Below are 25,923 nucleotides of genomic sequence, written 5' to 3' on the forward strand. Positions count from 1 at the left end.
GGCCCTCTGGTAGCCCAATGCTTCTTTGACTTACCAAACTTATTGTATTGGGGCTGCTTATGATCACTCTTTCCCTTCACTTTTCCTTATGACCGAAAAACTGGACCCTTATAATCATAAACCTATGTGGAAGGAAACTTGACCTTCTTGGAGCCTGCTTCTGACTCCAGAATATCTGTCAATTCTTTACCAAAAAGAATATTTCCAGCAAAAGGCAAAGATTCCAAAACCTTTTTGGATTCTGAATCAGCTTTCCACGTACGTAACCAAAGTGCTCTGCGAGCAGCTATTGCTGAGGCTGATGCCCTAGAAGCTATAGTACCCATATCTATTCCCGCTTCTTCCAAGAATACTGCAGCTTGTTTAACATGAGCTATATAGGATTTTTGCTCTCTAGAAGCTGAGAAACCATCCTCTTCCAGTGCATCAGCACAGGCAGCCACTGCCTTTGCCATCCAAGCTGAAGCCATGGCTGGCCTTATGACTGCCCCAGACAGAGAAAATATGGTTTTCAGAAAACCATCCACTCTCCTATCCGTGACATCATTTAATGATGTTGACTGTAAAGGCAATATAGATTTTCGCACTAATCGAATTACATGCGTATCTACTTTAGGAGCCAACTCCCTTTTTAAACAGTCCCCTGCTGGAAAAGGATAATTGGAATACCACTTTTTGGGAATTCTATATTTTTTATTGGGTGTAGCCCAAGCCTCTTCCATTATTTTCTGTCAACTGATCTGACCCTGGAAACTCAGTCTTAACTGTTTTGGGACGTCTAAATACAGGTGCCTTGGTTTTTAACACAGGCTCTGCTGAATCCTCTAAGGATAGAATGGCCTTCATCGCTCTAATTAATTCAGCTATATCCACTGAGCTGAGACCCTCTTCCTACTCTTCGTATGCCGAAGTAGAGCAAATTGAATTTTCATCTTCCGATGAATCACCTTGTGTAGCCTGTGAAGGTGAAGGTTTACTTACCATCGGTTTATCAGCTTGTCTTATATGAGAAGCTCCTGGGGGAAATGATATACCGTAGGTAGGGAGCTGCATGTAAGGGTTAATCGTGTACCCCATTCCTGGTACAGAAGCTGTAGGAATTACCCGTTCAGCTATACTGAACAAGGTCTGTGCAAACATAGCCCAAGGTGGCTCCATCTGTATCTGATGTTGCACCGGGATCTGCCTTGTATTTTGCTGAAAAGCAAAACAATTTGCACACAAACCATCCTGAATACAGTTTTGCAAGACAAACATGATATAAGTGTTGGTGTTACTGTAAGTGTACCTTTGTCACTTTTGCCGCTCTTAGACATGATAAATAATCAGCACTTTCACAGTGTACTACATAATTTGTGACTGTAATCACTTTAACCTACTAAAGTGATATCGATCTGACCCTACCTATGCACCAGCATTGAGGATCAGAAGAAACAATTGACAAACATATATTAAAGTCAGCAATCACACTAGCAGTCAGTCACATGTTATACATTAGTCATATGAGCACATTATCAACTACAAACACATTTTAAAGTATGTAGGAGTACATACTACTGAATCCTGTTTTACACAGATCTAACGTATTCAGACGCATTGCGAAGAAAACCACAGTAAATGTACACAAACTCATATGCAATAGGCACTTAACTATTCATACTGAACAAGTAGATAGAAATTTAGTGCTATATAGCTCGTACTCAGTAGAGTGGGATACAGGGAGACACACCTCGCTTCCAGGATCGATCATACGTTAGCGAACGCTGAGTGGATCCAGACGCTACTAGTGTACACTATCACTCCGGGAACCTATAGTGAACACAGACGCTCAGTGAACAGAGACGCACCGGTCACACAGCCCATGCGTCCGGGTCTCCTCGCGGTAGCGCTTAGTGAACACAGATGCAGCGGCCTATGCTGCAATCGAGGCACCTTGTGGTAGCGTCTGGGACGGAAGCGAAGAAACAGTTCATGGCGGGAGACTCGGCGGAAACTGGTCATGAACCGGGGGGAGGGGTGACCAGTAGAGCGTCTAACTCCCCCTGCTGACATCAACCCTAGGGATCGCGGCCTCATACTATCCATGGTGCCTAAGATCCCTAAGGCCTAGCACTGGTGCACCCGAGGTGGCAGCCGCGTCAGCTACTGTTTGGTAGTCTCCTCCCAATACAGTGTGGCTGTGTCCGTATTCCTCTACTAAGCGGAATTGATGCCTTACCTTCTCTCCGTGCTCCGGCCACAGCCTGGTAACGTCTGCTGAACCTGCTAGTATATCCGACACTGACGCCCGCCGAAACAGCACTGTATTCATGGGTGAGCGTTGTCGCGGCCCGGCAGAGAGTTGTTGGAGCGTATAAGACGCTGTTCAGACAAGATCGCTCAAAACTTAGTAAGACTAAAAAATAACATAAGAAAGCTTAGGGCTGCTAAACGGAACAGCAGTCCTCTGACCATGGTCCGGCTCCTGCCGCACCAAACAAAAAACGGATTTGCCTGAGCCAGTGGGCGGGGATATATGGACAGGCCTGTCGCATCCTGGGAGGCCTGAAAGCTTTTGATCGTTTGGTGCCAATCCGCTGTCGCTCCATCATATCCCATTGTTATCCTGTGGATAACCTGTGGACCCTGCCGGAGAAACCATAGTAACTGGGGCAATAAAGAAAGCAAAAAAACCAAACCAATCACCTTTAAGGTAGTATTTATCAAGCACATTCTATAAAATGAATAGCAGTAGCTGATTGGTTGCTATGGGTCCACTTCTCTAGTTCAACAATTGATACATCAACTCCATAATTCAATGTGCCAATTACTCATGACATCTGCACATTTTATTATTGGAAGAGACTCTTGCTCTTTGTGTATTCCCATACATACATGATTTTTTATGGTCAAAATGGTCCAGCATGCAGCTACAACATAATATGCCGCACTATTAAATGACCACTAGTGGACAATAATGGAGACTCCAAGCATAAAGCATAGGGGCATAGTGGCCAGATACCACTATTTCTCTTACGTCCTAGAGGATGCTGGGGTCCACATTAGTACCATGGGGTATAGACAGGTCCACCAGGAGCCATTTAAGAGTTTGAGAGTATGGGCTGGCTCCTCCTTCTATGCCCCTCCTACCAGACTCAGTTTAGAGAATGTGCCCAGAGGAGCCGGTCACAGCTAGGGGAGCTCTACAGAGCTTCTTTAGTAAAGTTTTTTTTAGAGTTTATTATTTTACAGGGAGGCTGCTGGCAACAGCCTCCCTGCTTCGTGGGACTAAGGGGGGGAGCAGTGTCCGCCCTGCGGGGTCTGAGCCACTATCTCTGCTGAGAGGACACTGAGCTCCTGAGGGGATAGATCGTTCCCTGCCACAGGCAATCGCTCACCCCAGCGATGACGACAACAAAGTAGGAGCGCAGTACTAACTGCGCTTCGGAGACTCAGCGGTACTTAGTGCGGCGCTGTGAGGGGCGCCCTGAGCCAGCACCTGAACCCTGCACTGGTCAGCAAGCCTGTCGGGGTTTGTGGATCTCACCCAGCATTTCACCTCAGGCCAGTATAATCCTTGTGAAGAGCGGGAAGACAGCGCCAGAGCGGACCCAGCAGCGTTTCAGTGCCATTTTCCTGCCTGCACAGCGCTGTCCAGGAAGAGCAAGTCCCTCCACAGCAACTCCAGCTATCGCTCACGGTACAGGGGGTTTGTAGAAGGAAGGTGAGGCTGTGCACAGACAGTGTAACTTATTAAGGTGCATAGTCAGCGCTAGTAGGGGTCTCCCTTTACATTAAAAGCACTGTGTGTGGATTGGCTACAATCTCTGTGTCTCTCTTGCCATTCTTGGGGGTGAAACTCTGTCTGTCCTCCCATGTGTGTGTGTGTAGTGTCTGTGGTCTCCATTAAGCAATGTCCAGGGACTCTGTGTCATATGCTGCAGAGGATATGTCCTCTCAGGATGATCCCATTCCATGTAATCAGGATTGCACTGGTTTAGCACAGATAACAGCAAGGGAGCCTGAGTGGTTATCCTCTATCAAATCTATGATTTCTCAGATTTCAAATAGGGTTGCACAAAATGAATCTGCAACTCAGGCTTTACAGAACTCTATGGCAGACTGGCCCAGTTCTGGTACATCAGGGCTCCCCGCTGTATATTTAAATAAACGTGCTCTTGCACAGATCATGCAGGATGATACGGATACCGATTCGGATACTGCAGACGGTGACGGGGATGTGTTGAGGGGGGGGGGGGGCAGAATCTCTTGCTAAAGGGGTGCAGTAGGGATGTGTTGAATATTGCTGATACAACACCCGAGCAGGTTGAGGAGGCTTTCTTCACTGAAAATAAGAAAGCCTCGCTAACCTACCCTGCGTCAAAGGAATTAAATGTTATATTTGAAGGGGCTTGGGAAAACCCGGATAAAAAATTCCAGATACCTAAAAGGGTTCTGGTGGCATTTCCTTTCCCGGTAGAGGATAGGAAAAAATGGAAAATCCCGCCTATTGTTGACGCATCAGTATCCAGTTTCTCAAAAAAGGTGGTTTTGCCTGTTCCAGGATCTACCGCCTTGAAAGAGCTGGCTGATCGTAAAATTGATAATACGCTCAAATCCATGTACATGGCTTCTGGGGCAATACTACGCCTCACTATTGCCAGTACTTGGATTGCCAAAGCTATAGTAAAGTGGTCAGGCACGTTACTTGAAGACTTGAATACTATGGAGAAATGTGATGCTGAATTGTTTTTATGTAACATTCAGGATTCGGCAGGATTTCTGGTAGATTCCATGAAAGACCTGGGTTCCATGGCTGCGGGAATTTCTTCCATGTCTGTATCAGCTCGTCGAGGACTGTGGGTGCGCCAGTGATCTGCCGACGCGGAATCCAGGAGAAGTGTGGAGACCCTACCTTACACAGATCAGGCTCTCTTTGGGGAAGTGTTAGATGCGTGGATGTCCACGGCTATTGCTGGTAAGTCACCTTTTCTTCCCTCAGCTACACCTGCTCCGAAGAAACCCTTTTCTTCAGCTACATCACAGCCCTTTCGGTCTACCAAGACCAGAAAGGCCAAGCCGTCCAACATCTTCTTTCGGGGAGGTCGGCCCAAGTCCAAGAAACCTGTGGCTGCAGGTTCCCAGGAACAGAAACCTGCTTCAGGTACACCAAAGTCCTCCGCATGACAGTGGACTGCACACCCCAGAGGTGGGGCTGGTGGGAGCAAGATACTCAGGCATTTCAGTCACGTCTGGGTGTCATCCGGCCTGGACCCCTGGGTGCTCGGCTGGCGGACAGGACTGTCCTGTAAGAAGCCGTCCAGAAGTTGGTGGAGGCACAGGTCATTGTGCCAGTACCACCTCATATGCAAAACAAAGGTTACTATTTAAACCTTTTCGTGGTACCGAAACCGGATGGTTCGTTCAGGCCCATTCTGAACTTAAAATCACTAAACCCCTTTCTGAGGGAGTACAAGTTCAAAATGGAGTCTCTAAGGGAAGTGATATCAGGTCTGGAGGAGGGGGGAATTCCTGGTATCCCTGGATATCAAGGATGCGTACCTCCACATTCTGATTTGGCTGCCGCATAAAGCTTATCTTCGATTTGCATTGTTGGACTGTCACTATCAGTTCCAGGCACTGCCATTCGGTCTCTCCACAGCACCGAAGGAATTCACCAAGGTGATGACGGAAATTATGATTCTCCTCCGCAGACAGGGGGTGAACATAATTCCATATCTGGATGATCTGCTGATAAAAGCATCGTCCGAGGAGAAGCTGTTACGGTCCATAGCTCTCACGACCCAGCTTCTCAGGGAACATGGTTGGATCCTGAATCTTCCAAAATCACATTTGGAACCAACCAGGAGGTTGTTCTTTCTGGAAATGATCCTCGACACGGAATTGCAGAGGGTGTTTCTTCCAGAGGAAATAGCGTTGGTGATACAAACAATGGTCCGGGATGTCCTGAAGCCAACCCGGGTGTCGGTTCTTCAGTGCATTCGCCTTCTGGGAAAGATGGTGGCCTCTTACGAGGCCCTGCAGTACAGAAGGTTTCATGCTCGGTCCTTCCAACTGTATCTCCTGGACAAGTGGTCGGGATCCCATCTACACATGCACCATGTGTCATCAAAGGCCAGGATTTCACTCCTCTGGTGGTTGCAACTGCCTCACCTTCTGGAGGGCCGCAGGTTCGGGATTCAGGACTGGATCCTTCTAACCACGGATGCAAGTCTCCGGGGCTGGGGCGCAGTCACTCAAGGGGAAACCTTCCAAGGAAGGTGGTCAAGTATGGAAGCCGGCCTGCCGATAAAAATTCTGGAACTAAGAGCCATCTACAACGGTCTTCTTCAAGCGGCCCATCTTCTGAGAAATCGGGCCGTTCAAGTGCAGTCGGACAATGTGACAACAGTGGCTTAAATAAACCGAAAGGGCGGAACGAAGAGCAGAGCTGCAATGTCAGAGGTAACAAGAATCATCCTCTGGGCAGAAAAACACGCGTTGGCGCTGTCAGCAATCTTCATTCCGGGAGTAGACAAATGGGTAGCGGACTTCCTCAGTAGACACGATCTCCATCCAGGGGAGTGGGGTCTCCATCCGGAGGTGTTCAAGGAGGTAACAGATCTTTGGGGCGTACCCCAGATCGATATGATGGCCTCTCGTCTCAACAAGAAGCTTCGGTGGTATTGTTGCAGGTCGAGGGACCCGCAAGCAGTGGCGGTGGACACTCTAGTGACTCTGTGGGTGTTCCAGTCGGTGTACGTGTTTCCTCCACTTCCACTCATCCCAAGAGTTCTAAAGCTCATAAGGAGAACAAGGGTTCAAGCGATCCTCATTGCTACGGACTGGCCAAGAAGGGCTTGGTATGTGGATCTTCTGGATCTACTGCAAGGAGAACCGAGGACTCTTCCTCTTCGGGAGGACCTGCTGCAGCAGGGGCCATTCGCTTATCAAGACTTACCGCGGCTACGTTTGACGGCATGGAGGTTGAACGCCTGATACTAGCTTGAAAGGGCATTCCGAACAAGGTTATTCCTACCCTGATACAGGCTAGGAAAGGAGTAACGTCTAAACATTACCATCGAATTTGGAAAAAATGTGTGTCTTGGTGTGAGTCCAAGAAATTTCCTGCGGTGGAGTTTCAACTGGGACGGTTTCTCCTCTTCCTACAAGCCGGTGTGGATATGGGCCTGAGGTTGGGATCTGTGAAGGTCCAGATTTCGGCCCTATCCATTTTCTTCCAGAAACAACTGGCTGCCCTCCCTGAGGTTAAGACCTTTTTGAAGGGAGTTCTGCACATCCAACCTCCCTTTGCACAGCCTACGGCGCCTTGGGACCTTAACGTGGTGTTGCAGTTCCTCCAATCGGACTGGTCGAGCCTCTACAGGAGGTTGCGGTCAAATTTCTTACGTGGAAGGCTGTCACGTTGTTGGCCTTAGCTTCTGCTAGACGTGTGGAGTTGGGGGCTTTGTCCTGTAAAAGCCCATACTTGATCTTCCACGAAGATAGAGCTGAGCTCCGAACACATCAGCAGTTTCTTCCGAAGGTTGTGTCGGCATTTCATATCAACCAACCTATTGTGGTGCCAGTGGTTACTGACTCCTCAATTTCATCAAAGTCCTTGGATGTTGTAAGGGCTCTGAAGATCTATGTGTAGAGGACTGCTCGTCACAGAAAATCGGACTCTCTGTGTGTCCTGTATGATCCTAAGAAAATTGGGTGTCCTGCTTCTAAGCAGACGATCTCTCGCTGGATCAGGTTCACTATCCAGCATGCGTATTCTATGGCAGGATTGCCGTGTCCTACGTCTGTCTGGGCCCACTCTACTCGTTAGGTGGGGTCTTCCTGGGCGGCTGCCCGGGGTGTCTCGGCTTTACAACTTTCCCAAGCTGCAACTTGGTCTGGGTCGAACACGTTTGCAAAGTTTTACAAGTTCGATACTTTGGCCTCTGATGATCTGAAGTTCAGTCAATCAGTTCTGCAGGAGCCTCCGCACTCTCCCTCCCGTTCTGGGAGCTTTGGTACATCCCCATCTTACTAATGTGGACCCTAGCATCCTCTAGGATGTAAGAGAAAATGGTAAATCCTTTTCTCGTAGTCCGTAGAGGATGCTGGGCGCCCACCCAGCGCTTCGTTTTCCTGCTATCGTTATTTGGTTCAGTACAACTTCGTTTTAGTTGAGTACTGCATTGTTACTTGGTAAGTAATAATTCAGCGGTTGCTAAGTTTTCAAGCTAAGTTAGCTTGATGTGCCTTGTATGTGTGAGCTGGTATGAATCTCGCCACTGTGTTAAATCCTTCTCTCGAAGATGTCCATCTCCTCGGGCACAGAGTCTGGTAGGAGGGGCATAGAGGGAGAAGCCAGACCACACTCTCAAACTCTTAAAGTGCCAATGGCTCCTGGTGAACCCGTCTATACCCCATGGTACTAATGTGGACCCCAGCATGCTCTACGGACTACGTGAAAAGGATTTCCCAGTAGGTAACCAAAATCCTATTATAACTAGCTGGGAAAAGGGGGATAATGAATTGAAAAAATAAGAATTTACTTACCGATAATTCTATTTCTCATAGTCCGTAGTGGATGCTGGGGACTCCGAAAGGACCATGGGGGATAGCGGCTCCGCAGGAGACAGGGCACAAAAGTAAAAGCTTTAGGACTACCTGGTGTGCACTGGCTCCTCCCCCTATGACCCTCCTCCAAGCCTCAGTTAGGATACTGTGCCCGGACGAGCGTACACAATAAGGAAGGATTTTGAATCCCGGGTAAGACTCATACCAGCCACACCAATCACACCGTACAACTTGTGATTTGAACCCAGTTAACAGCATGATAACAGAGGAGCCTCTGAAAAGATGGCTCACAACAATAATAACCCGATTTTTGTAACAATAACTATGTACAAGTATTGCAGACAATCCGCACTTGGGATGGGCGCCCAGCATCCACTACGGACTATGAGAAATAGAATTATCGGTAAGTAAATTCTTATTTTCTCTAACGTCCTAGTGGATGCTGGGGACTCCGAAAGGACCATGGGGATTATACCAAAGCTCCCAAACGGGCGGGAGAGTGTGGATGACTCTGCAGCACCGAATGAGAGAACTCCAGGTCCTCCTCAGCCAGGGTATCAAATTTGTAGAATTTTGCAAACGTATTTGCCCCTGACCAAGTAGCTGCTCGGCAAAGTTGTAAAGCCGAGACCCCTCGGGCAGCCGCCCAAGATGAGCCCACTTTCCGTGTGGAATGGGCTTTTACAGATTTTGGCTGTGGCAGGCCTGCCACAGAATGTGCAAGCTGAATTGTACTACAAATCCAACGAGCAATCGTCTGCTTAGAAGCAGGGGCACCCAGCTTGTTGGGTGCATACAGGATAAACAGCGAGTCAGATTTTCTTACTCCAGCCGTCCTGGAAACATATATTTTCAGGGCCCTGACTACGTCCAGCAACTTGGAATCCTCCAAGCCCTAGTAGCCGCAGGCACCACAATAGGCTGGTTTAAGTGAAATGCTGAAACCACCTTAGGGAGAAATTGAGGACGAGTCCTCAATTCTGCCCTGTCCGTATGAAAAATTAGGTAAGGGCTTTTATAGGATAAAGCCGCCAATTCTGATACACGCCTGGCTGAAGCCAAGGCTAACAGCATTACCACTTTCCATGTGAGATATTTTAAATCCACAGTGGTGAGTGGTTCAAACCAATGTGATTTTAGGAACCCCAAAACTACATTGAGATCCCAAGGTGCCACTGGAGGCACAAAAGGAGGCTGTATATGCAGTACCCCCTTGACAAACGTCTGAACTTCAGGAACTGAAGCTAGTTCTTTTTGGAAGAATATCGACAGGGCCGAAATTTGAACCTTAATGGACCCTAATTTGAGGCCCATAGACAGTCCTGTTTGCAGGAAATGCAGGAATCGACCCAGTTGAAATTCCTCTGTAGGGGCCTTCCTGGCCTCACACCACGCAACATATTTACGCCAAATACGGTGATAATGTTGCACAGTTACATCCTTCCTGGCTTTGATCAGGGTAGGGATAACTTCATCCGGAATGCCTTTTTCCTTCAGGATCCGGCGTTCAACCGCCATGCCGTCAAACGCAGCCGCGGTAAGTCTTGGAACAGACATGGTCCCTGCTGGAGCAGGTCCTTTCTTAGAGGTAGAGGCCACGGGTCTTCCGTGAGCATCTCTTGAATTTCCGGGTACCAAGTCCTTCTTGGCCAATCCGGAGCCACGAATATAGTCTTTACACCTCTCCTTCTTATGATTCTCAGTACCTTGGGTATGAGAGGCAGAGGAGGGAACACATACACTGACTGGTACACCCACGGTGTTACCAGAGCGTCCACAGCTATTGCCTGAGGGTCCCTTGACCTGGCGCAATATCTGTCCAGTTTTTTGTTGAGGCGGGACGCCATCATGTCCACCTTTGGTTTTTCCCAACGGTTCACAATCATGTGGAAGACTTCTGGGTGAAGTCCCCACTCCCCCGGGTGAAGATCGTGTCTGCTGAGGAAGTCTGCTTCCCAGTTGTCCACTCCCGGAATGAACACTGCTGACAGTGCTATCACATGATTTTCCGCCCAGCGAAGAATCCTTGCAACTTCCGTCATTGCCCTCCAGCTTCTTGTGCCGCCCTGTCTGTTTACGTGGGCGACTGCCGTGATGTTGTCCGACTGGATCAACACCGGCTGACCCTGAAGCAGAGGCCTTGCCTGACTTAGGGCATTGTAAATGGCCCTTAGTTCCAGGATATTTATGTGAAGTGACGTTTCCATGCTTGACCACAAGCCCTGGAAATTTTTTCCCTGTGTGACTGCTCCCCAGCCTCTCAGGCTGGCATCCGTGGTCACCAGGACCCAATCCTGAATGCCGAATCTGCGGCCCTCTAGGAGATGAGCACTCTGTAACCACCACAGGAGAGACACCCTTGTCCTTGGAGACAGGGTTATCCGCTGATGCATTTGAAGATGCGATCCGGACCATTTGTCCAGCAGATCCCACTGAAAAGTTCTTGCGTGGAATCTGCCGAATGGAATCGCTTTGTAAGAAGCCACCATCTTTCCCAGGACCCTTGTGCATTGATGCACTGACACTTGGCCTGGTCTTAGGAGGTTCCAGACTAGGTCGGATAACTCCCTGGCTTTCTCCTCCGGGAGAAACACCTTTTTCTGTACTGTGTCCAGAATCATCCCTAGGAACAGCAGACGTGTCGTCGGAATCAGCTGCGATTTTGGAATATTTAGAATCCATCCGTGCTGTCGTAGTACTACTTGAGATAGTGCTACTCCGACCTCTAACTGTTCTCTGGACCTTGCCCTTATCAGGAGATCGTCCAAGTAAGGGATAATTAAGACGCCTTTTCTTCGAAGAAGAATCATCATTTCGGCCATTACCTTGGTAAAGACCCGGGGTGCCGTGCACAATCCAAACGGCAGCGTCTGAAACTGATAGTGACAGTTCTGTACCACAAACCTGAGGTACCCTTGGTGAGAAGGGCAAATTGGGACATGGAGGTAAGCATCCTTGATGTCCAGAGACACCATATAGTCCCCTTCTTCCAGGTTCGCTATCACTGCTCTGAGTGACTCCATCTTGAACTTGAACCTTTTTATGTAAGTGTTCAAGGATTTCAGATTTAAAATGGGTCTCACCCAGCCGTCCGGCTTCGGTACCACAAACAGCGTGGAATAATACCCCTTTCCCTGTTGTAGGAGGGGTACCTTGATTATCACCTGCTGGGAATACAGCTTGTGAATGGCTTCCAATACCGCCTCCCTGTCGGGGGGAGACGTTGGTAAAGCAGACTTCAGGAACCGGCGAGGGGGAGACGTCTCGAATTCCAATTTGTACCCCTGAGATACTACCTGCAGGATCCAGGGGTCCACTTGCGAGTGAGCCCACTGCGCGCTGAAATTCTTGAGACGGGCCCCCACCGTGCCTGAGTCCGCTTGTAAGGCCCCAGCGTCATGCTGAGGACTTGGCAGAAGCGGGGGAAGGCTTCTGTTCGTGGGAAGAGGCTGTCTGCTGCAGTCTTTTTCCCCTTCCTCTGCCCCGTGGCAGATATGAGTGGCCTTTTGCCCGCTTGCCCTTATGGGGACGAAAGGACTGAGTCTGAAAAGACGGTATCTTTTTCTGCTGAGAGGTGACCTGGGGTAAAAAGGTGGATTTCCCAGCCGTTGCCGTGGCCACCAGGTCCGATAGACCGACCCCAAATAACTCCTCCCCTTTATACGGCAATACTTCCATATGCCGTTTGGAATCCGCATCACCTGACCACTGTCGCGTCCATAACCCTCTTCTGGCAGAAATGGACATCGCACTTACTCTTGATGCCAGAGTGCAAATATCCCTCTGTGCATCTCGCATATATAGAAATGCATCCTTTAAATGCTCTATAGTCAATAATATATTGTCCCTGTCCAGGGTATCAATATTTTCAGTCAGGGAATCCGACCAAGCCACCCCAGCACTGCACATCCAGGCTGAGGCGATTGCTGGTCGCAGTATAATACCAGTATGTGTGTATATACTTTTTAGGATATTTTTCAGCTTCCTATCAGCTGGTTCCTTGAGGGCGGCCGTATCAGGAGACGGTAACGCCACTTGTTTGATAAGCGTGTGAGCGCCTTATCTACCCTAGGGGGTGTTTCCCAACGTGCCCTAACCTCTGGCGGGAAAGGGTATAATGCCAATAATTTTTTAGAAATTAGCAGTTTTTTATCGGGGGGAAACCCACGCTTCATCACACACCTCATTTAATTCATCTGATTCAGGAAAAACTACGGGTAGTTTTTTCACACCCCACATAATACCCTTTTTTGTGGTACTTGTAGTATCAGAAATGTTCAAAACCTCCTTCATTGCCGTGATCATGTAACGTGTGGCCCTACTGGAAAATACGTTTGTTTCCTCACCGTCGACACTGGAGTCAGTGTCCGTGTCTGTATCGACCTGAGGTAACGGGCGTTTTAGAGCCCCTGACGGTGTTTGAGACGCCTGTACAGGTATTAACTGATTTGCCGGCTGTCTCATGTCGTCAACAGTCTTTTGTAAAGTGCTGACACTATCACGTAATTCTTTCCATAAGACCATCCAGTTAGGTGTCGACTCCCTAGGGGGTGACATCACTAACACAGGCAATTGCTCCGCCTCCACACCATTTTCCTCCTCATACATGTCGACACAACGTACCGACACACAGCACACACACAGGGAATGCTCTGACAGAGGACAGGACCCCACTAGCCCTTTGGGGAGACAGAGGGAGAGTTTGCCAGCACACACCAGAGCGCTATATATATATATAGGGATAACCTTATATAAGTGTTTTTCCCTGATATAGCTGCAATATATATTTATCTGCCAAATTAGTGCCCCCCCTCTCTTATTTTACCCTGTTTCTGTAGTTCAGGACTGCAGGGGAGAGTCAGGGAGCCTTCCTCCAACGGAGCTGTGAGGAAAAAATGGCGCCAGTGTGCTGAGGAGATAGGCTCCGCCCCCTTTTCGGCGGCCTTTCTCCCGCTTTCTTATGGAAAAATTGGCAGGGGTTAAATGCATCCATATAGCCCAGGAGCTATATGTGATGTATTTTTTGCCAAAAAAGGTGTTTTTATTGCGTCTCAGGGCGCCCCCCCCCCAGCGCCCTGCACCCTCAGTGACCGGAGTGTGAAGTGTGCTGAGAGCAATGGCGCACAGCTGCGGTGCTGTGCGCTACCTTATTGAAGACAGGACGTCTTCTGACGCCGATTTTCCGGACCTCTTCAGTCTTCTGGCTCTGTAAGGGGGACGGCGGCGCGGCTCTGGGACCCATCCATGGCTGGGCCTGTGATCGTCCCTCTGGAGCTAATGTCCAGTAGCCTAAGAAGCCCAATCCACTCTGCACGCAGGTGAGTTCGCTTCTTCTCCCCTTAGTCCCTCGGTGCAGTGAGCCTGTTGCCAGCAGGTCTCACTGAAAATAAAAAACCTAAAACTAAACTTTTTTCTAAGCAGCTCAGGAGAGCCACCTAGACTGCACCCTTCTCGTTCGGGCACAAAAATCTAACTGAGGCTTGGAGGAGGGTCATAGGGGGAGGAGCCAGTGCACACCAGGTAGTCCTAAAGCTTTTACTTTTGTGCCCAGTCTCCTGCGGAGCCGCTATCCCCCATGGTCCTTTCGGAGTCCCCAGCATCCACTAGGACGTTAGAGAAACAGAAATGAAGATTTTGTTTAGAGGATAGAACTACTCAGGCCACAGGCCCAGGGTATATTCCAGTAACTTACAGACACCATTTCTTTTATAGACCAGAAGCACAATGTAATGACGTACCTGAGGCCGAGGAATTGCTTTTACTTTTGCATCTCCTCCTAATTTGCCCTTATTGGTTATGCGAGCAGCTTGCTCTTTGCAAAAGCTGATGTGCCTGTCAGCAGCGTTCTCATTAAACCTCCTCTGACAGTACGGACACTGGACATAATCTAAATAAAAGAGTAATACAACAAGCAGGGTCAATGTCTATTAATAGTATACCTAGATAAACAAACATTAAACGTCATATGCATTGCCCGATAAAATATGTATGACTGCACAGCAGATGTTATGCATGAGGAAGCGAGTCCTGTTCCAAAACACACTCTGTGGACTAGATTTACTAAAGGGAATATGTAACATGAACACCGTACAGAACATGCACTGGAAGCTAAGTCTTGCCCTAATTTTATATACGCACGTACATATATCTATAATACCACTGAACATTCTCCTTATTGCTTTTACAAATGCCACCTGTCACAAATACCATGTATTCAGCAAGGATCGCTGAATTGTAAAATCAGATTATTGTCAGACTGCGCATGCGCTGCGAATGCATTGTGCATGCGCGAAGATCGAAATGCTATGACAGTTTCAGTGAAATTTGATTGACAGGAAGTGTCCATTTGTTGATATTAACATGGCGTTTGTGGGGAGTGGCTGGGAAACGCAGACGGGTCATGGCCGTTTTCTGCTTGCCATTAAAAACATGGCGATTGCAGTCTGATTATTCCGAGTAGCCCTGGGTCAACCGCTACTGATGGTACTCTGTTTCTGCGACTGGATTACAATTCTGCAGATGCATACGTATATTTGCGATCGCATATGTGGGCGTTTACCAGTCCGGACAGCTCTTCACATGTGATTTTTAGCAGTAGCGGATTTGAGACGATTGCAACTACAATAGAGATCCAACCTGAATAAGGCCCATATGCTGTATTAGATCACAGAAACACCTGGAGCACTGTTCCTGTCCCAACACAACATGAGCCTCATTCAGAGTCTGAATCGGGATTTGAGATTTTTTCCTTTTTTCACAACCCGTCTTTTTACTTTTCAAATGTGACTTGAGACTGTGTCCAACAAGGGTGCAGAGGCCGGGGCTGGAATAGGAGTGCAGCCGCAGGCAGTGGGCAGTCGCGATTACAGTAAGAGAATAACTACAAGGGAGTGTAGTCATGAAGTGCAACTAAAATATGCGCCAAAAAATCTGAAATGTGCTTTACCCTGGTGCAAGTGTAAAGGTGATAATGAGGACTGCGTGCGATCAGTCGCAGTACATGAAAACACAGGTTTATGCTAAACTCCTAAAACTGATGCAACAGTATTTTAAAAATGATTCTACACTGCACTCGTTTTACACAAATATATAATTCTTCATACTCAGGGCAGGATGTAATGGGGTCTGAGATCGCCGCAGGTGCGGGATGCCGGACAATCTTCAACGTTTTTTTAAAGGGGCACATCACTTACAAGGCATGGTTTCGCCTTGTAAGCAATTGCTCCTTTAAAAAATGTCCGTGGTCGGCCAGCATCCTGGACCTCAAGCGATCTCGGACTCCATTACATCCCGCCCTCAATGAGGGACGAGGAAGTCTGCACATATGAAGTGTTGTTTACCAATCCACGTGTGTACTAATCTGCTCTATCCACCTGTTAATTTTAAGGAGATTGCAGAGTGTACGGTTCTTTTCCACATGCTTGTGACTGCTTGCTGAAACCACACCCCCAGTATCATCACACCCACATGCAGCTAGAGATATGCATATATGGGACAGACACTGAACCGGCTGTAAAAATAGGATTTTGGTACTTACTAGGTAAATCCTTTTCTTTGAATCCATAGGGGGCACTGGAGTACTCTTGGGATATGGACGGCTTTAGCAGGACAAGGCACTGAATATTTAAATTTAGTAACTCTCCTCCCCTCCATACTCCCAGAATACCTCAGTGTTTTTTACTGAGCCGAACAGGAGCGATAGAGAGGATGAACAATGGAGAATTACATATAACATTATAACATAACGGACAACAAAGTTGACACATAACGTAACTGACAACTAAACAGTTGACACCATAACCGATAGAACTGGAAAATTTTAACAAATTGGTGAGAATGTGTTACCATAAGATCCACTGAACTTACCACAAACCAGGTAAAACTGCTCTGGGTGGGCGTCCAGTGCCCCCTATGGATTCAAAGAAAAGGATTTACCTGGTAAGTACCAAAATCCTATTTTCTTTTTAATCCACTAGGGGTCACAGGAGTACTCTTGGGACGTACCAAAGCTTCCCCCTTGGGCGGGAGAGCTGTTTGGCACCTGTAACACTATGCTGATGCCGCAAACGTATCAAACTTGTAAAAGCGCACAAACGTGTGCACTGATGACCATGTAGCCGCACGGCAAAGCTGTGTCATAGAAGCCCCACGACCAGCTGCCCATGAAGTTCCCACAGAAAGTGTGGAATGAGCTGTTACTGATGTAGGCGGCTGTAACCTAGCATGAAGGTAAGCCTGACGTATGGTCAGTTTAATCCATCTGGATAAGGTCTGCTTAGAAGCTGGCCAACCCATCTTGGCAGCATCATAGAGAACAAACTGTAGACGTTCGGGATACATAAACGCGTAGTGCACGTACCACATCCAAAGTTTCAGAATCTCCTGTTAACACAGGAACTACTATTGGTTGATTGATGTGAAAAGATGACACTACCTTTGACAAGAAAGCGGGATTCGTCCGAAGTTCCGCTCTGTCATCATGAAACACCAAATACGGTGGCTTGCATGACAAGGCACCCAAATCTGAAACAAGCCTTGCTGAAGCTAAGGCTAAGAGAAAAATTGTTTTCCATGTGAGAAACTTAACATCTACTTGTTGTAAGGGTTCAAAATATGAAGACTGTAAAAAATCTAAAACCAGATTTAAGTCCCATGGCGCAGTAGGTGGTATAAATGGAGGCTGTACTCTGAGGACACCTTGCAGAAAGGTGTGTACAGACGGCAAAAGAGCCAAACGTCTTTGAAAGTAAATTGACAAGGCAGAGAGACCTGCACCCCGTTTGTAGAAATAACAAAAGACGGGATAACTTGAAATATGATGTCGGAAACTTCCAAGCTTCACACCAACCTATATAGGCACGCCAAATTCTTTAATAATGAGCTGCCGTAACTGGCTTCCTAGCACGTAACATGGTTGGTATAACCGATTCTGGAATGCCCTCTCTTCTTAAGAGGGTGGTCTCAACAGCCACCCCGTCAAACGCAGCCGCGCTAAATTGGGGTAAAGGAACGGACCCTGTTGTAATAGGTCCGGACGTAGCGGGAGCGGCCAAGGATCGTCTGCGAGTAGCCCGCGGAGATCCGAGAACCAAGCTCTCCGAGGCCAATGAGGCGCCACTAGTATGACTGTGGCGGACTCTCGTTTGATCCGTTTTAGGAACAGAGGGAGCAGCTGAAACGGTGGAAACAGATACACGAGGCTGTACGGCCACACGATTGTGAGAGCATCCACCGCCACTGCCGTTGGATCTCGCGTTCTGGACACATACTGGGGCGTTTGGTGATTGTGGCGAGATGCCATCAGGTCCACTTGTGGGTAACCCCACCTCTGGACCAACATGTGAAACACTTCTGGATTTAATGCCCAATCTCCTGGATTAAAATCCCGACGGCTGAGATAATCTGCCTCCCAGTTGTCCACTCCCGGAATGAACACGACAATATCACTTGGTGATGCTCAGCCCAATTGAGGATTCGAGCTACTGCCCGCATGGCCATGCGGCTTCTCGTTCCTCCTTGTTTGTTTATGTACGCGACCGCAGTCGCGTTGTCTGACTGCACCTGGACACCGGAGCATGTGCACTGCTTGTCGTAGCGCATTGTAAATTGCCCGGAGTTCCATGACATTTATAGACAGCAATCTTTCGTAATCCGCCCAGAGACCCTGGAGCTGACAATTTTGAACCACAGCTCCCCAACCTCTGAGACTCGCGTCCGTCGTTAGAATTATCCAATTCCAGACGCCGAACCGTTTCCCTGCGGTTAGATTGTGTACTTTGAGCCACAAGAGTAGTGATACTCTGGCCCGTGGAGACAACCTCACCATCTAGTGAATCTGCAGATGGGAGCCCGACCACTGTGCGAGTACATCCAGTTGAAAAGGACGTGAGTGAAATCTTCCGAACTGAAGCGCTTCGAAAGCCGCCACCATTTTTGCTAACAGTCGAATGCACAAATGTACAGAGACTGTGCGTGGCTTGAGCACTAATTGTACCAGATGATGAATACTCTGTACTTTCTGTTCTGGTAGGTAAAGTCTATGATCTACCATATCGAGAATCATTCCAAGGAATTGAAGTAGTTGAGACGGAATCAGATGTGATTTCTTGAAGTTGACAATCCAACCGTGCTGAACTAGCACATTGTACGTTAGCAACGCATGTTGGAGGAGCATCTGTTGAGACGGAGCTTTGATGAGTAGATCGTCCAAGTACGGAACTATTATCACTCCCAGGGATCTGAGATGAGCTATCATCAAAGACATCACTTTGGTGAATACCCGAGGCGCTGAAGAGAGCCCAAATGGTAGAGCCTGAAACTGGTAATGGTTTTACCGTATCGCAAAACGCAAGAACCTCTGATGAGGTGGCCAAATTGGAATGTGTAAGTACGCATCCTTGAGATCCAGCGCAATCATGAATTCCTGTGGATCTAAACCTGCAATTACTGACCGCAGGGATTCCATCTTGAATCTGTAGTAAGTGACGTACTGATTGAGACCCTTTAAGTTCAATATTGGTCTGACCGAGCCATCCGGCTTTGGTACTACAAACAGACTGGAATAATAACCCTGACCTTGTTGGTGTACAGGGACCGGAATCAAAACTGCTGAATCCAGCAGAGACTGAATGGCAATTTGCAGAACCGCCCTCTTATCGTCCGACACAGGCAGTCCTGTCTTGAAAAACCGCAGTGGCGGGAGACAGTCGAACTCTATTTTGTAACCTTTTAACACTAAATTGCGGATCCACCTATCTTTGGATGTCTGGAACCACGCCAAATGGAACGTCTGAAGGCGTGCCCCCACAACTGGAGATCCGAGATGGGCTGGGAGCCCGTCATGCCACTGGCTTGTTGGTGACCTTAGCGTCCTGACGACTGGTGGTGGTTTGTTGAAAACCACGTCTACCAGGTGTGGCTGTTCCTCTACCACGGCCTCGAAAGGGCTGAAGTCTGCAGGATCTGAATGCCGGGCCAGAGTATTTCCTTCTAGGTACCGTTGGAAGCAATGGTAGGAAAACAGACTCTCCCCCCCCCGTGGCCTCAGAAATCCATTTGTCCAATTCAGGACCAAACAACTTCTCGCCACCATAAGGTAACGCCTCTATACCTCTCTTGACCTCTGCCTCCGCCTGCCAAGAACGCAGCCAGAGTGCTCGTCATGCCGTAACTAGTGACGATGAAAGGCGAGAACTGAGCTGACAGACGTCAGTAGAAGATGTACAAAGATAATCAGCAGCTTCACAGATTTGATCAGCGAGAAGTATAAGGTGATCGTCATGTAGGCCAGACTTGAGTTCTGTTATCCATACAATTAGCGCCTTAGTTACCCAAATGCCAACCAAACCAGGTATAAGCAACACTCCTGCTGCTATATACATGGACTTTAGCATAGCTTCTAGTAGCAGTTGGTACTGGAATGGTTAATTTTTTTGTAAGTTTTGACACAGACAAATCCACCATTGGCGGATTCTCCCATGTAGATGTCACAGACTCTGGAATTGGGTAACTAGACTTAAATCGGCGAGGTATAGAAAACCGTTTATCCGGAGTCTTCCGTGTTTCTACTAACATCTTATTAAGAGATTCCGAAACAGGAAAACACACTGGAGATCTCTGTCGTTTAGTAAATACTACCTCATCATTTGTCAGAGGTTCTTCTGTCTCTGTAAACTTCAGAGACTGACGCACCGCCCTGATGAGATTATCAATGCCTGGGCTGTCAATATCTTCACTATCTGACTGCTGGTCAAATTCGCCCTCCTCGCCCTCATCTTGCGCAGTGAGGTCTGGCATAGAATCGTCAGAATGCAACATAGCAGAAACTGGTAAATCATAAGACAAATTAAATTTATTCCCTCTACCCAAAGTGGACTTGGACCTTTGCAAAGGCTGAGACCCCCCTGGTATCTCTGGCGGTCTCACCCGAGACTCAGATCTTGCCACTTCCCGCTCGTGTCGAGCAGCGGCCAATTCTGATTGCAATCCAGCCTTTACATCTGCTAGTATTGCCCATTGAGGGTCCGGGGATGATATCGGATTAGAAATCGGAGTAGAAATCGTATTTGTAGCTGAATTCACAAAACATACTGTACATGTGGTAGAACAATCCAGTAACACACTCTTACAGACATTGCAGTGAAACTGCTTTTTTGTTTTTGCTGGTGCCTTACTCATTGTGTACACAGACAATACAATATACAAAGACAGACAACTTGCACGACTCAGTAAAATTGTTACTAAGGTGTGTGTGAATATATATATATATATATATATATATATATATATGTCCGAAGTGCAGTGCACGTGGCCAGTACTATATGAAACCTGATCCAAAATTCCCACTAACACCCCTGCGCCATCCGGTGGAGTAGTGTTGTAGGACAGGAACGTTCTGGAATCAGAAACAAGAAGCCTGGTTAAAATGGCTCCCATGCCATGCTTACAGTCATAATCACAGTTCAGGTTATAAATACGTGCCTAAAGATATTTATAACCTGTAACTAACCCCCTGTTAATACAGTCTATGCAATATTCCTTATAACCCCATGCAGCCTTGCCTATACTGCTGCTGCCATGGGCAATTACTCCCCCTTAACCCCCCTGCAGCTGTGCTGCCTGAGGACAGACTCCCCCCCCTTCAGTAAGCATCGCGGCAGGAGCGTGCGGGTGATGAGTACCGTGGAGCGCTTAGTCTGCATACAGCGGCGGTTGGAGCTGCTGTGGCGGGCGGCCTGTAATCAGCGGCGGGTGCGGGTGGCGGTGAAAAGGAAGCACGGACCCCACACAGCGGGGCGGCAGCGTGAGCTGACCGCCCTGTCCCCCCAGCATACCTGACGTCCTGTTGTGAGGGCTATGACGGGGCTTCTTCTGTAAGCTCCGTCCAGCTTTTCATGCAGGTCAGAGAGTGAGCTGCTGTTGGCTGTGAGGGTGCTCTTTGTGAGGACCGACACGCCAGGAGCTGCTTCCGTGCAGCGTGCACTATCCTGGACCCAAGTTTCTTGATAAACTGGGAAGGGATGTGCTCAAGTTGAAAAAAAAAAATTAAAATAAAAATAAAAATAAAAGTATAAAATATCAAAGTAAGTGTGGAGTTCCACACGTGCGTGTCACTGCTGTGAGCACAGAAAAATCACTGAGGTATTCTGGGAGTATGGAGGGGAGGAGAGTTACTAAATTTAAATATTCAGTGCCTTGTCCTGCTAAAGCCGTCCATATCCCAAGAGTACTCCAGTGACCCCTAGTGGATGAAAAAGAAAATGTGAATGTACTTACAATTGCATTTTGTGATTCCAGTCACTGAATAAGGACCTCTATACCCACAGTTGCTAAAGTATGACCCCACCTCTCGCAGTAAAATCAGCATTATACTCCACTGCAATTAACAGCAACCTTAAAGTTTTTCTCCATTCATCTTATTCCTGAAGTACATTTTTTTGTACGGACAGAAAATAAAATAAAAAAATAAAATTTCTCTGCATTTCATCAGTTTCTTGGCTACTGTAACCCAGGGCAGTGCTGCTGCGGCACTGTCACTACCTACCAGGATCATATGTAGGTGGGGGCGGAGGAGGGAGTTCACCCCCTTCCTTTAATATCTGACCGAGTCCCTTAGCAGCTCTTATTGTGTTAATGAAATCCTCATGTTTCCTTCTCCAGTTGGATTGCTTCTTTGGAGGTTCTGGCTGAAACAATCGTGGAACAGTAGACTAGATTATTAACGCGCTACTCCTGACACATGGTTAAACACATGCCAGTGATTCAGTAAGAAAACATCAACGGTGGATATTGTAGAATTTTAAGGAACTAAATTCAAAAACTACAACTGTAAGTTCTACATTCAGCATGAATGGGATATGAATGAAAAAGACAATTAAAAAAAATAATAATAATAATGATACAAGATATGCTGTGTACTTTGTAAGATTCGACAGGCAAGTACATAAATGTCTTGTTTAAAAACATCTATTATTTATAAGTTATTATTTACATTTATTATATCAAAATACAATTAAAGCTAAATACAAGGCAAAAAGTGCAGTGATAAAATATAGAAATGAAAAGAACATCTGATGAGCAATAATGATAAATAAAATATTTATATTACAGTCCTAAAAGTTTTCAGAAACTCCTACGACTGTAGTAATAAATGGCGCTAAGATATAAAACCCCCCTATATTACCACTATCATAGGACAGTTCAATAAAGTTTGAATATGTTCCTTAATGGAAAGAAGCTCTAGGTGTGACATACAGTGGAGGCTAGCAAAGCCCTGTATAAAGGTGTGGTTGATAAGTAGCTATATTCAGACAGTATACCTGCACTTCTGCATTAAGACAACATACATTTTTGGAACATGACAGATTTATCAACAAACACCTCTCAGAGGAGCCCTTTTCCCTACAAGTATATCGTGAGTAATGCCATACTAAGAAATGACTGGTGTAATACTCTGCTGCTTCACTCACACCCAGGGCAAAACGGATACAACATTTTCAGGTTACTACAGGAGAACAGGTACAGAAATGTAAATCATGCTCTGCTGTCCTATTTATTATCTATGGACATACTGGGGTAAATGTATGATCCTCCATTATGGGGGAGAAGCGGTATCAGCGTCGCTGTGTGCCCTTTGGGGGTTATTCAGGCTTGTTAGCAAACCAAAAATAGGATTTTGGTACTTACCGATAAATTATTTTCTCCTAGTCCGTAGAGGATGCTGGGGACTCCAAAAGGACCATGGGGTATAGACGGGATCCGCAGGAGCTTGGGCACACTGAAAATACTTAAACTGGGTGTGAACTGGCTCCTCCCTCTATGCCCCTCCCCCAGACCTCAGTTATAGGAACTGTGCCCAGGAGAGACGGACATTTCGAGGAAAGGATTTTTGTGTAAACTAAGGGCTACAATCATACCAGCCCACACCACAAACATACCGTACCACCGGAGTAACAGTAAACCAGATAACAGTATGAAATAACAACAGCAACGAGCTGAAAACCAGAAATACACAACCCGTGTATAAACCAAGTTAACCAACAAGAATATATTGCCAGTAACAGTCCGCACTGGGATGGGCGTCCAGCATCCTCTACGGACTAGGAGAAAAGGATTTATCGGTAAGTACCAAAATCCTATTTTCTCTTACGTCCTAGAGGATGCTGGGGACTCAAAAAGGACCATGGGGTTTATACCAAAGCTCCAGACCGGGCGGGAGAGTGCGGACGACTCTGCAGCACCGACTGAGCAAACGCAAGGTCCTCATCAGCCAGGGTATCAAACTTATAGAACTTAGCAAAAGTGTTTGCACCTGACCAGGTAGCCGCTCGGCAAAGCTGTAAAGCCGAGACGCCTCGGGCAGCCGCCTAAGACGAGCCCACTTTTCTGGTAGAATGGGCTTTTACTGACTACGGCACGGGTAGCCCGGCCGAAGAATGAGCCTGCTGAATCGTACTACAAATCCAGCGTGCAATAGTCTGTTTTGAAGCAGGATGACCAATCTTGTTAGAAGCATACAGGACAAACAGCGCCTCAGTTTTCCTGGCAACAGCCGTTCTGGCGACGTAGATCTTCAAAGCGCTCACCACATCCAGAGACTTTGGAACCGCCACAGCATCCGTAGCCACCGGCACCACAATAGGTTGGTTAATGTGAAACAAAGACACCACCTTCGGCAAAAATTGTTGACGAGTCCGCAATTCTGCTCTATCTGAATGAAAAATCAAGTACGGGCTCTTATGAGATAAGGCCGCCAACTCAGACACCCGCCTGGCAGACGCCAGCGCCAACAGCATGACTACCTTCCAAGTGAGAAACTTCAACTCAACCTTACGCAAAGGTTCAAACCAGGAAGACATGAGAAACTGTAAGACCACCTCAAGATCCCATGGAGCCACAGGAGGCACAAACGGAGGATTGATATGCATTACTCCTTTCACAAAAGTCTGAACCTCTGGGAGGACAGCTAATTCCTTTTGAAAGAAAATAGACAAAGCCGAAATCTGCACTTTGATGGAGCCTAATTTCAGGCCTGCATCCACACCTGCCTGCAAAAAATGGAGAAAACGACCCAAGTGAAAATCTTCCGCAGGAGCCATTTTAGTCTCACACCAGGAAACATACGTTCTCCAAATACGGTGACAATGTTTAGCCGTAACCTCCTTCCAAGCCTTAATGAGAGTGGGAATGACCTCCCAGGGAATACCCTTACGAGCTAAGATCTGGCGCTCAACTTCCATGCCATCAAGCGCAGCCGCGGTAAGTCTGGAAATACGCATGGACCCTGCAACAACAGGTCCTCTCTTAGAGGAAGCGGCCAAGGATCTTCCACCAGTAACTCCTGAAGATCCGGGTACCAGGCCCTTCTTGGCCAATCTGGAACAACGAGAATCGCCTGAACCCCTGCTCGTCGAATGATCCCCAGTACCTTTGGAATGAGAGGAAGTGGAGGGAACACATACACCGACCGGAACACCCACGGAGACACCAGGGCGTCCACTGCACTGGCTTGGGGGTCCCTTGACCTGGAACAATACCTCGGAAGCTTTTTGTTGAGACGAGACGCCATCATGTCGATTAACGGAATTCCCCAATGCTTTGTCACCTCTGCAAATACCTCTTGGTGTAGAGCCCACTCTCCCGGATGGAGATCGTGTCTGCTGAGGAAATCTGCTTCCCAGTTGTCCACTCCCGGTAGGAAGACTGCTGACAGGGCGCTCACGTGTTGTTCCGCCCAGCAAAGGATTCTTGTGGCCTCCGCCATTGCCGCTCTGCTCCTTGTTCCGCCTTGACGGTTTATATGTGCCACCGCTGTGATGTTGTCTGACTGTACCAGGACAGGTCGACCCTGAAGAAGGCTTCTTGCTTGTAGCAGGCCGTTGTAAATGGCTCTTAACTCGAGAACATTTATGTGGAGACACACTTCCTGGAGCGACCATCTCCCCTGGAAGTTTCTTCCTTGGGTGACTGTACCCCAGCCCCGGAGACTTGCATCTGTTGTCAGAAGTACCCAGTCCTGGATACCGAACCGGTGACCTTCCAGGAGGTGAGAACTTTGCATCCACCACAGGAGAGAAATTCTGGCTCAGGGAGATAGATTTATCTTCCGGTGCATGTGCAGGTGAGACCCGGACCATTTGCTCAGCAAATCCCACTGAAACACCCGGGCATGAAACCTGCCAAACGGAATGGCTTCGTACGCCGCAACCATTTTCCCCAGAACCCGAGTACAGTGATGGATGGACACACTCTTCGGCCGCAGAAGTTCCCTGAACATCGACTGCAGTTCTAGAGCTTTTTCTTCTGGAAGAAATACTCTTCGTAACTCCGTGTCCAGAATCATGCCCAGAAAAGACAGCCGAGTGGCCGGAA

At 47.7% G+C, this 25,923-nt stretch overlaps 1 protein-coding gene across 2 annotated transcripts in view; it reads right to left on the reverse strand.

Moving 5' to 3' along the window:
* The window catches only part of ZC2HC1A (zinc finger C2HC-type containing 1A), a 196,109-nt gene that overhangs the window by 83,876 nt on the left and 86,310 nt on the right, over positions 1-25,923 (reverse strand). For both annotated transcript variants that reach the window (XM_063923943.1, XM_063923942.1), the window contains exons 4-5: positions 22,097-22,238; positions 14,292-14,440 (exon numbers count right to left, since the gene is read on the reverse strand). In XM_063923943.1, the coding sequence (XP_063780013.1) occupies positions 14,292-14,440; positions 22,097-22,238 (291 nt within the window). The remainder of the gene's footprint in view (positions 1-14,291; positions 14,441-22,096; positions 22,239-25,923) is intronic.

The sequence above is a fragment of the Pseudophryne corroboree genome, chromosome 5 (assembly GCF_028390025.1).
Source record: "Pseudophryne corroboree isolate aPseCor3 chromosome 5, aPseCor3.hap2, whole genome shotgun sequence".
NCBI lineage: Eukaryota > Metazoa > Chordata > Amphibia > Anura > Myobatrachidae > Pseudophryne > Pseudophryne corroboree.